This window comes from Phyllostomus hastatus, unplaced genomic scaffold, assembly GCF_019186645.2.
Source record: "Phyllostomus hastatus isolate PE091 unplaced genomic scaffold, TTU_PhHast_1.1 phas_contig_150, whole genome shotgun sequence".
In the NCBI taxonomy this organism is placed as follows: Eukaryota; Metazoa; Chordata; class Mammalia; order Chiroptera; family Phyllostomidae; genus Phyllostomus; species Phyllostomus hastatus.
In genome coordinates this window covers 38,200,328-38,212,868 of record NW_025333611.1, presented here as the reverse complement: position 1 = coordinate 38,212,868, position 12,541 = coordinate 38,200,328, and the positions used below count along the sequence as shown (strand labels likewise).

The window sequence follows — 12,541 nt, the reverse complement described above, 5'->3', positions numbered from 1 at the left end:
TCCCCCTGTGCCAGGAACCACCCTCCCCTGTCCTCCCCTCAGATGGGCCAGTGTGTGCATGCATGCACAGATGTGAACACCCACACCTGTATCTGGGTGGCCACACTATAAAGCCAGGGTTCCCAGGACAGCCATACACCAGAGTCCCCTGGGAAGCTTTCAAAAGTTCAATTCCCAGCCTGACCCCATTTATCTACTGAACCCGAATCACCAGAGAGACGACTCAAGAGTATCTATTTTTCAAAAGATCCTCTCATGTTTTGCTGCAGCTAGCACACTGATGCACTTAGAAAACTAGTTTCCCTCTCCAAGATTTGTCATTCAACACCACCAGGTTCTGGTCTGGAGCTTAGTGAGGAAATTTCCATGCAGGTGACGATGCATCTGCCTCCAGAACCACCAGAGAAGCTGTCCTCCCACTGCCGATGGTTCTGCTGGACCCTCAGTCAAGTCCCAGAAGTGATGACTCTTACGCAAGAGACACAAGGCACAAAAAGTCAGAACCAGACCACACGATCAAATGACCCTATGCCCAAACAGACACACAGGACCCGAAAAACCAGGAGGTAAACTGTCATAACTGGAAATTCAGACCAAGTGTGACTCAGGATGCCTTTGCTTCCGCAGCGCAATGCCTCCAGGAGCGTGATTGTCTCACAGCGCAGGTTGGGACTGACCACCTGAGCAGTCCCGTATGTAGTCTCAGAATGCTTGTAATTTGACAGTATATGAAGTTTAATCTCTACTTGTCACTGTCTGGTATCACCACACACCGGAAAGTTAACAGTGACAAACACTTGTAAGATGCCATCTGCCTCGGCCCATCATCTTGAGTAAAGGGCAAGTCCAGTCCACTGAACGTGAGAGGCCGGCAGAGACGGGCAGCGATCAGGACGCAGGCTCTAAAGCCGCCATCGTGGCGCCCACCCACGGCCCAAGGCGCCCCTGCCATGGCCTCAGGGAATAACAAACTCCCAGGCTCGGTGTCTGCACCTTCTCGACATCAGAGCTGCAGAGGGCATCCGTGTGAAGTGGGAGTGCTCACCATGCACGGCACATCCACACGATCTCTACATGCAGTGAGCTGGCACTTGCTCTGGGCCGTCTTACTCTGGGCAGCAGCTGATGGGACAGAGACTAACATGGACGGTGGCTGTAGCTCCAGATTACGACCTGCAGGCCCCAAAGAGCAAGGTGCCTGGAAGAGGGCATGCAAAGTTCAAAGGATGCAGGACACCTATCTGCAATCACTGTGCCCACTTCTCCCCGATCCCAGACGTGACGTGCGAGTGTGGTGCATCAGGCTGGGCTACAGCTGTTCATTGTGGCACCTCCCCAGCCCTCTCCAAATGCTGCCCGACCAGTCTCCGCACACACAGACAGGCGACCAGACACACGCCATCGCCACCCACGCCATGCGCACCACCACCCCCCTACCTCTGTGTAGAACACCTTATGCTCCACCACGTTAAGGTCCATCGTGAAGAGCCTGGGCTGCAGCGTGGTGCAGAACGTGTTCCCCTCCATCAGGCCAATCTGCGCGTTGGCGGGCTGGTGTCTGAGCAAATGCTTCTTGGGTGGGACCATATCCTGGAGGACCTAGGACAGGCAAGGCGGAAGCACCACTGACCGCCTGCCCCTTGAAAAGCAAATGCCTCTTATCCCAGTACTCTAAAACAATGACCAATCTGAGAACCCCAAGAGATGACAGGCTATGACAAATGTCTTTTAGTTAGGTGACAAAGGATGCTTCACGTGCTAAACCTGGGCCGTGAGTGTCTGACACATTTCATTCCTAAGGCTCCAGAGTCACCTCTCCTAAAACCACCACCACCCAACTCCACTACACTGGCCCCGGGAACCAGCCTTCTGTTCTCCTGACTCCAACAGTCACCGACACAGCCACCACTCACATAAACACTGACTTCTGCATATCTGAGGTCAAAACCACCACGTGTACACAGCGCTCTGTGGACACAGAGTTATAAATTATGCATCTTCTACACCTCAGGTCTGAAGGGAAGAAAGTCTCACAAGTTTTGTTCGAGTTGCCCTGCTCCAGTGACATAAATCTCACCTCTTTGTGGGGTTCCATGATCACTGTCACACTCTTCCCAGTGACCTGGGCCAACACTTGCAGGGAATGCATAGCTTGTTTTCTCACAGTAGAGTTGGGAGAGGTGACTTCTCGAACCAAGTCGTGCGTCACATGGTGAAAAGACTTCTCCTGAGCGGCCACGATCTCCTCCGCTCTCTCCTCGTCTTTCAACGGTGTTGCACACCTCATCAGAAGCTGCTCCAGGGTGGTCTTGGCCATGGCAACCGCCCCATTGGAGACCTGCAGGCCAGGGGCTCCTTAGACAGAACAGGCCCAGGGCCCCCATGGCTCCTGCACATCCGCCCGCCACGAACACTCCCAAGGGGCGGGGGGTGGGGGGCACCCCTCATGTCAGCTAACTCATTAAGACGATGTCATAACCTGCACCAGGTACTTCAGCAGCTAAATCACCTTCTTATACATAATTCCTGTCTGTCATTTGGAAGAGAATATGGACGCAGGCAAGATCTTCATCTTCACGGAACAGACCAGCAGCAACGCCCACCATACTCTGTTTCACTACAGCTGAGCCAGGTTCCCACCCAAAGAGAGCAGCTTCTGCAGACATGTTTGGAGCATGTACACACCTGAGTTCTGGGGCAAGACTGAGAGCGCTGCTCCCCCCACAGAAGTGGTCTGGCTTCTGACTGCTCCTCGTGACAACCAGAGAAGCTAGAGGGGTCCCAACGCGCCCTTTTATTAAAGATACTGTTACAGAACTTAAGCTTTTAGGAGAGCAAATGTGTGGAACTGGCTCATGCTAACTATTCCTCTCCAGGCTAATCAGCTTCGTGGACAGCCCGGTGGGTCAGGGTGCCGGCTGTCACCTACCTCTCCAGTTAAGTCCATCATGACAAAAAGAAGCGCTTTGAGGAATGTCTGCTGGTTCTGCAGGACCCAGGTGAGAGGCAGTCGCTCCATGAGAAACTTAATGGACACCACACCCCCCAGCTTTGCATACCAGGCCTGCTCATAGCAGCACGCACAAAGGCGCTCCACGATGTAAGAAAACAGAGGCAGCTGGCACGCCTGCGGAGAAGCACAAGCACACGAGCCCCCGTGTTACTGCAGGTCCCCGTCAGGCCGAGCACCAGAAAACCCACCTCAGTCCATCCTTACCCTCTCCTTGGAGCCCAGGATGATACTCGCAACATCGAAAATCACAGCAAGGGCCACCTCCCCGATCTTGCACAGCTCCTTCTCTTCATATGCCATGCAGATCGCTATGGCGTCGATGAGGACCAGGGGGTCCATGCCCCTGGACCCGTTCTCCTCACTGTGGAACATGGCTGTGCTGGGCTGGCCACCCGCCTGGTAGCAAGGCAGCAGGAACGGACCTGAGAGAGTGCACAGGCACGTGAGAAGCAAGCGTGCACATGCAGACAATATTCTTGTCCCTCAAGCTGCCAAAGTACCTCATCTTTCCTTCCTTTGGGGTCAGGAACTCAACAGACCAACTTCTGTTGCACTGCAGTTTTATTTGTAAACTAAGCAGTCTGATTTGCACTAAGGCAATTTTTCTGAATGTTTTCCATTATATTCCATAATCTGAATGTATTATTTTCAGGTTCTCTCAATCATAAATCAAAATGTATTAATTTAAAATGAGACCCACCATCGAGTACCTTCTTTTTTTAAAAAATCATTAAATAGGCCAAGGGGCAGAGCACAGGAATGACTATGAGCTACCCTCTGGACATTCCTGCCATAAAATAACAATAAAAAGCCCTGGCTGGTGTGGCCCAGTACCACCCAAAAGGGGGTTACCGGGAGGCTTACTGGTGTGCTGGGACGTTCACGTTAATAGAGGAAACTGAGAAACCACCACAGTGCAAAGCCACACAGTGCTGACTGCTGAGGCCAAGGCCAGTGGGAAGGCAGAGCGCCCCATGTCCTACAGTGCCCCAAGAGAGCCACACAGCATTCCCAAGGGCGAGGGCTCTGAGGACACAGGCCAGAGTGGTGCTGCCCAAGCGTGTCCTCTGACCAGCACTGGTCGGAAGGAGCTACAAACACTGAGTGTGCTCAAAAACCTACAAAGCACTGGGCAGAGCCCTGACAGTCCTGCTGTTTCTCACAGAAGCACCATCTGCAATGGGTCAGAAACACAACCAAAGAGACAAAAGCAGCCCTTCCCCACCAGAGCCCGAGGACGCCTGCAGCAGAGCCAGCGGCCACTCCTGATGGGGCAGGGCCCGGAGGCCACCCAGGAGCAGAGACGGATGGCAAGGGAGCCTCGGAGGAGCTGGTGGGGAGCAGAGGCACTGTGGAAAACGGCCCAGGGGTGGGGCAGCCCACAATGAGTGTGACTGCAAACTGTTATGCACCCCAGTCTTCACAACACAGCACCCATCACCAAAACACCAACCATCTTTTTCAGCGTAATGAAGCAGAAAATCAGAAAGCAGAGGCCAGAATTCAATCAGCCAAACTCAGCTTCTCTGAAACACCACCAAGTCCTGACCCAGTTTTTGAGGCGCCCTGAAGAAGCCACACAACCACTGCCTCGGCCCCACTCACCACACTGCTGGGCGACGGCCACCATGGTGTAGTGGCGGATCAAGCTGGCCACGAAGGGCAGGGCACTGGGCCGGAGGTCTTTAATGACCGCAGACATGAAGGCCCCGGTCAGAGCCTGCTCAAACGTCTTGCGAGCCGGAGTGTCTTGTGCTTTGTAGCGATGTGATATGATGACGTTAGGTATGGTCTTCTCCGTGAAGCTGGAAGACAAAGTTAAGTCCATCGTCACACACCGAAGTCCTGAGCTTCCACCGTGAGCACTTATCTTTGACCTGCCCCCCTTCCTCTTGCTCAGGAAGGCCTGAGTGAACAGTCCCTCTGCTGTGACTCCAGCAGCACTGGGACCTGAACACGGTAATCTCATCACGAACACTCAAAGCCAGCGGTTCAAAAGACACCACGCGTGTCCCGCCTCGTGTGAGATATTCGAAGAAGTAACATGATCCCATAGGGACAAAGAAAGCCATTACCTAAAGGCAGCTACACATCTGTCACACAGTAACAATCACACCTCGGGCACTGAGTCCAGCTGCGGCGCCCTCTGACGAGAAGCGCTCACTGCCCAGCCAATGACAGGAGACGAGCTAGGAGACGAGCTAGAACCCGAGCAGGCAGCGGCAGGCGAGCAGACATCAAACACAGGGATAAGAAACGGTCAACAGTATTTTAAAAATCATTAGTTTCTTTGAAATTTGAACAGCTCCAACTAACAGAACTTTCTTCCTAGGACAAGAAATCCGCCTCACGTTTCTCCCACTAACTCTGGTTCTGCCTGAGGCCACAAGGCCCTTCCTCAGCACACACAGCAGCTCAAACAGAGAGTGTCCAGAAGGGGTGGACTTACAGAGACGGGGAGTAGATCTCTGGTTGCTTGGGGCTGGGGAGGGGGTTCACTGTAAATGGGCACTGAGGAATCTTCCCGGAGGGATGAAAATGTTTTCATTCTGATTTATATTTGCAACACTCTACTAAAAATCATTAAATTGTAACACATGAAGTAGATGAATCTTAGATATATAAAACACACCTCAATAAAGTTGTTAGAAAGAAAACCTTTTTGTAATCATCATGCCAATACTTGAATCAGGAAAGCATCATCAATAAACGCTGTAATTGGCAAATAGCACCCTGATGACAAGCAGGACACTCACGTCATCTCAGGCCATCTCCCCGCCAATTATTTACCAACTACAAACAGTAAAATCTCAACCTGGCAGTGGGGACAGGGCAGCAACACTCCCACCAGCGGAGTGGCCAGCATCGCAGCCCCTCGCGGGTCTGTGCGGAGAACACCTCGGGGTCCATGAGGGCAGTTCCCAGTCCTGGCAGCCAAGCAGCCGGAACCTAATCATGGAAACACGGGCAAACCCGCACTAGGGACATGCTGCAAAGTGACTGGCCTACATCTTCCAGAAATGTCAATGTCATAAAAAAGTTTATAAGGCCAAATAATTACCCTATTGTTCTATGAATTCACCTATTTAACTGAAATTTGAAACCTTACTGAACAAAGTGGTTCCTCATGACTTCATCAACGTCAAAGACACTGGGCTGCCACCACCTTCTTGCCTCCGGCACTGGTTCCCTGTGCCTCCTCCGCCTCGCACTGAGGAAGGAGGGACTGGCACCCAACTCTCTTCCTTCCCCTTTGCCAGAAGTTTTTCCACTTTATTACGACTTTAAAGAATCAACTTTTGGCTTTATTTCCCCAATTTTAATTTAATTACATTCTGTTGTATGTTTTCCTTTTGTTCATTTCTTCTCCTTTTCTTCTGTTTACTTTATTTTTTCCTCATTTTTAAAGCAAGTGTTTAGCTCAATTTGACATTTGTTCTTTTCCATAACGATCTTTAATAGATTTTTGAAGAATAATTGACATGACATAGAACTCATTTATCTTAATTAGACGGCTCAACAAGATTTACATTTCCGTAGCTGCACAACCATCACCACAATCCAACCCTGAAACGTGCGACCCCAAAAAGTCAGCTCCACCCCACCCCCAGGGCAACCACTAACCACAACCTGAACAGTGGGAGCAAAACACAAATGTCATGCGACAAATCACTGGGGAACAAAGTGTCCCCAAGGACTGGAAAAGCAAAGGACCACTGAGTGCGCACCACGTGACAGGCGCTGCGGCCACAGGGGCAAGCGGACGGGGGAGAAGTGCATGGCCCTAGGTTCCTGAAACTCTCAACCTAACAAGGAGGCAGTCACAAAGGCAACCACCGTGGAGGTGAACACCAGCACACAAGCACCCAAGCTCCTTCCCATCTTTCTCCAGCAGCCGACACAAGCATCGGCCGGCGGAACGTCCTTCTCCCAGTCTGGAGGAGCGCGCCTGTGGCGCTAAGGAACCTGGGCCGTACCCCCACCCCCACCCCTCACTCCCGAAACACGGCGTGCCAATGCAGAGGAGCAGACCGCCGACATACTTGGGGTGTGCGAGGAGCTGGTAGAGCGCATGTTTGTTGTCCTCGAGGCTCATCATGGCCACCAGGAAGCACTTGATCACCTCCCATGCCTGCCTGCGGTAGTAGGGCTCCGTGTTGGCACTCTTCAGGCAATCCAGTGCAGTCTCAATGGCCTGCGGTGACAAGGAACATGGAGATTAGTGTGTGCGGAACCGAACAGCTTTGAGAGGCTGGCACCCACCACCCGGGCAGTGCCCAGAAGAGTCTTCGTGTGCACGCCCTGCTGAAGCGATCACGGTGGGCCTGCACAGGCTAGCAGGCGCTCCCCGTGTGGACGCATCAGCAAGCAAGGAACTGCACGGTTCACACTAACACGTCAAACGGAGATCGCTAATTCTGCGCTTAAATAGCCAATGGGAGGTCCCGGAAATGCAGGGAGCTCACACCCTGGGGGCAGACTTGCTGGATTACACTGGACTCTGGGTCGTCTCCACGCGGGTCACAGTGCTCAGGAGAATGATGAACTTTCTGCAGACTTCCCTGTGTCTGACTTCGGAACTAAAAGACAATTTTCCTAAGCTTTCACTAAATTGCTCTTTAGAAGAGAAAAATGTTTTCAGTCATTTGTTTTCCCCAGAAAACCTGCACAGCAACACTCACTCGCACTTTCACCCTTTCCATCTCTCTGACCAGGGAGGCAGGGGACGCACAGTCTCACACACAAACAGTCTGAAGCCTGTGACCACTAGGGCATCACCATGATGGTGCCTGTGCACATGCACAGCAGAGACCTCATCTGTGTCAAAGGTCTGTCCGGGCTCCATGTGAGCAGCCGGAGGGAGCCAACAGACAGCTCTGCACCCGAGGCCCCGCCAGGCAACAAAGCACGCTCAGCCACATGGAGGTGACACAGCTGCTCACCGCATGGCCCAGCTGCGAGCCCATGTTCTTCTGTGCACAGCAGAACCATCGCTTCTCCTGCATCCTCTGATCCGGTCATTGACAGGTAATAATAAATCATGTGAGGGTAATTTCCCCAATTTTAATTTGAAGAACCAGTGCAAACTGGGAGCCGAGGACCCACCGAAAGGAGTGAAGGCCTGCAGGCCAGACACAGCACCACCGGGGAGCAGGCACCATGCGCCTCCGTGCGTGTGCAGGACTGTGGACGCCTCTCTGTCAAACTCGGGCCCCCACGCTGTAGCAGCTTTGGGGAAAAACTACTTCTAAAGAGATTTTCTTGCTCTGCTTATCTATGCAGACATCAAATCAGAGTCAGCTGCCTTAGTTTTCGCTACTTGTCATCAACCTTGCCACTGACAGAGCTAAAGCAAACAGAGGCCCTAACTTAAAGCCATCACCGCAACCGTGAGAACATGCTGCCGACACAGGGAGCTCATAGCAGCGACTGCCGCCCTGAACACAGAGAGCATTCTAGCCATCAGTCTGCTCAGAAGGGAAGCGGCATCTCCTCGGCAAGTATGATGATAAAGGTTTGGATGGGAAGCTGAGTTCACACCTCACCCCCAGGTCTGGAGAAGGCAATGCTGCTCCATGGGGTGGAGCTGGGAGGGGGAGGGGACAATGGTGCGTGCTCAGCAAGGAAGTGGAGGCAACTGGACTGAGAGGTGGCAGAAAACAGCTCCTGACAATTCCCCATGATGGGCATCCTCCCTCCCAAACACTTAGCCAGGTCTGGTTTAAAAAATCACGAAATCAAGTGGTGTTCATCCCAGGGATGCAGGGATCATATGATCCAACATCTTTGAATAAGTATGATACACCACGCTGACAAAATAAAAGATAGAAATGTCACATGACCTCATCAATAAACACAGGAAAAGCATCTGACAGGAGACAACACCCACTTATGACAGAAACACTCAGTAAAGATGGGCACAGAAGCACCTCATAAAGCATATATGGGACCAACCTTCAGCTATCCTCCTGCCCAAAGGGGAAGAACTGAGGGCTCGGCAACAAGACAGGATGCCCAGCACCAACACTACACGGCAGCAGAGTGCTGCGAGTCCTGGCCAGGGTGGCGAGGCAAGGAAAAGAAACAAAGGCATCCAAACCGGGGATGAAGAAGTTAAACTGTCACTCCTTGCCGATGGCACAATTCTATATGCAGAAACCCTAATGACACCACAGAAAAAAGTATTAGAAAAGGTAAACAAATACAGTAAAGTTGAATGGTATAAAATCAATATACAAGAATCTGCTGCACTCCTATGCACTAATTAAATAGCAGAAAGAAAAATGAAAACAATCCTAGCAAAACAAAAGAATGAAATACCTAAGAATAAACTTAATAGAAGGACCCGTACACCGAAAAGTACAGACGCTGTTGACAGAAATTAAAGATGACATAAAGAAATAATGTTCCATGTAGAGAAACGATGTTCTGTGTTGATGGATTAGAGATATTAACACTGTTAAAATGGCCTTAATACCTAAAAGAACATACAGATTTAATGCAATCCCTATCAAAATCCCAATGGCATTTTTCACAGAAATATTTAAAACAAAAAAATCAAAATCATATGCAACCACAAAAGACCCCAAATAGCCCCTAAGTGATCCTTAGAAAGAAAGAACAAAGCAGTAGATAAAACACTCCCTGACTTCAAGTCATACCACAAAGCTACTCAAAAAGTCATCAAAACAGTCTAGAGCTGGCAGAAAAAATCACAGACCAAAGGAGCAGAACCGACAGCCTAGGGATTAACCACAGTATGAGCAACTAACTTGCAGCAAGGGAGCCAGAAACATGCAATGGAGAAAGAAAGTCTTATGCACAAATGCTGCGGAAAACCAGAAAGCCACATGCAAAAGAGTGAGAGCACACCACCACCTGACACCCCACACAAAAATTACCTCAAAATGGACTAAGACTTGACTGTAAGGCTTGAAACAATAAAATACAAAGAGAACACAGACACTAAACGTATGGCCGTGGTCTGAGAGGACTTTTGTGAACCTGATCCCAAAGGAAAGTGAGACGGAAGGGAAAATGAATGGGACTGCACAGCCGAAGAAACCACCACCAGGACGAACAGGCAGCCAGCTGAACGGAGAAGCACTCTGCAGACAGCACCCCCACAGGCAGTAATTCCACAACACGCACAGAACTCACACAACTCAGTGACAGAAACCCCAACGTGATTAAAAAGTAAGCAGCCCTGGCCAGGTGGCTTGGTGGGTTGGCACACTGTCCCATACACCACAAGGCTCAAGGTATGATCCTGAGTCAGGGCACGTACCCGGGTTGTGGGCTCAATCCCCAGTCAGGGAGCATACGGGAGGCAACCGATCAATGTTTCTCTTTCTCTTTCCCTCTCTCTCTCTCTCTCTCTCTCTCTCTCTCTCTCCCCTCTCCCCCCCTCTGAATTCAATAAATGTATCCTCAAGTGAGGAGGGAGAAAGGAAGGGAGGGAGGGAGGGAGGGAAAAAGGAAGGAAATGGGCAGAGGACCTCAAGACACTTTTCCATGGAAGACATACAGATGGCCAACAGGTACATGAAAAGGTGCTTAATATCACTAATCTATAAGGAAAATACAAAGCAAAACCACAATGAGATGCCACTTCACACCTGCTAGAATGGCTTTTATCAGTAAGGCAAGAAACAAGTGTTGGAGAGGATGTGGGAAAAAAGGAATCCTCACACACAGCTGGCAGGAGTGTAAACTGGTACACACACTGTTGAAAACAGTATGGAGATTCCTCAAAAAATTAAGAATAGAGCTACCATGTGACCCATCAATTCCTCTTCTGGGTGTCTACACAAAAAAAAATGAAAATATTTATTTGTAAAGATATATGCACCCCTGTGTTGCAACATTATTTACAACGCCTAAGACCTGGAAACAACCTAAGTGCCCTTTGATGGATGGATGGATGAAGATGTGGTACACGTATGCGATGGAATATTACTCAGCCATAAATAAGCTGCAACACTGCCATTTACAACATGAAAGGATCTTGAGAGTGTTATGTTAAGTGAAATAAGTCAAGATAAAAGGCTTAGAACTGTATAATTTCACTCATGTGGGATATAAAAGAAAACAAATAAGAAACCTCACAGATACAGAAACAGAAGGGGGGTCCAGCAGAGGGGAAGGAGGTGGAGAAAGAACGAAAAAGGTTAAGGAGTCAAACACACGGCAACGGAAGGAGACCAGACTTGGCGTGGCGAGCACACAACAGAGTGTACACATGGTGTATTGTAAAGTTGTACATCTGCAACTTCTATAACATGATTAGCCAATGCTATCCCAATACACTAAAAAACCCCCACAGAACTCACTATGTGGGTGAATTCTTACCCAGACAGGTTAACAGGCCAAGCCCTACAAGATGGAACAGGACAGAACAGAGCTGGCCTGAGCAAAGGAGAAGCTGAGTCGCTCCAGGTCACGGAACACTGGTGTGAGGCCAGATCTGCATGTGGCACAGGAGTCTCCGCCGACAGGGGCTCAATGAACAGACTCGGCTCTCGGATACACGTAAAAGCCTACACTAATTCTCTTTAAAATACCCAGGATACAAGGAACAGAAGGATGTTATGAAAACACGTGACAACCAAGGCTATATAAAAGGCACAGTGAGAAAGAAGCTGGTTATACAATGAGGAAAATTCAAATGCAACAATGCAGACTACAAGTACGCAGAACAATACAACAATACACATGTAAACCCCGAGAGGGGTCAACAGATGAAGGGGGAACAGTTTTCTTTTTTTAATTCTCACTCAAGGATATGTTTACTGATATTAGAGAGCAAGGGATACAGACATACAGACACATCAACATGAGAGAGAAACATCAATAAGTTGCCTCCTAAAAAAAAAATGCCTCCTATATATGCCCTGGCCACAACCTAGGCATGTGCCCTGACCAGGGATCAAACCCACCTTTTGGTGTGCTAAACAACGCTCCAAACCACTGCACCACCCAGCCAGGGCAGAACAGTTTTTTCAATGAGGATAAAGCAAAAGTAGTTGGATGGGACACTGCAAGATACTGGGGGCACAGTTTGCTCATTTCTTATGTGATGGAAAGTGTTCCAAAGGGCGTGCAGACAGCCGCTCACAGTGGACTGGGCAGCCAGGAAAGGCAGCAGGGGTTGCTCAGAGGTCAGGAGAGTGCAAGGTCCGCTGGAGACACGGGGGTGAGAAGCAAGAATGGCAAGAACTTGGGTTCTAAGTGCCATTCAAGGTAAAGTCCACTGTGTGTCAAAACACAGTCCAGCACTGGGCGGGCAGGGCCTCACCTTCTGGTCCCTCGGGAAGATGGAGCTGCTCAAGGGTCCAAAGCCTCAGGGACAACACCCCCCACCGGCCTCCTGTGGTATGAAAGCCCCTTGCCAACCAAGCTGCTCCCCAAATAAATCTTGTTCTTCTTTGAATTAGAAATTCCATCCCCAAAGAAGTACATGCTTTGTTCACGTATTTTCAAATAGAAATTAACTTTGTTAAAATGAAACTTATAGTATCTTTTAGA

The 12,541-nt window shown here is 49.9% G+C and overlaps 1 protein-coding gene across 11 annotated transcripts in view; it reads right to left on the bottom strand.

Moving 5' to 3' along the window:
• LOC123811525 (transformation/transcription domain associated protein) overlaps nucleotides 1-12,541 on the bottom strand; it is a 120,240-nt gene that overhangs the window by 70,298 nt on the left and 37,401 nt on the right. For all 11 annotated transcript variants that reach the window (XM_045827737.1, XM_045827807.1, XM_045827728.1 and 8 more), the window contains exons 22-27: nucleotides 7,057-7,208; nucleotides 4,619-4,818; nucleotides 3,218-3,435; nucleotides 2,930-3,127; nucleotides 2,078-2,338; nucleotides 1,438-1,599 (exon numbers count right to left, since the gene is read on the bottom strand). In XM_045827737.1, coding sequence (XP_045683693.1) covers nucleotides 1,438-1,599; nucleotides 2,078-2,338; nucleotides 2,930-3,127; nucleotides 3,218-3,435; nucleotides 4,619-4,818; nucleotides 7,057-7,208 — 1,191 coding nt within the window. The remainder of the gene's footprint in view (nucleotides 1-1,437; nucleotides 1,600-2,077; nucleotides 2,339-2,929; nucleotides 3,128-3,217; nucleotides 3,436-4,618; nucleotides 4,819-7,056; nucleotides 7,209-12,541) is intronic.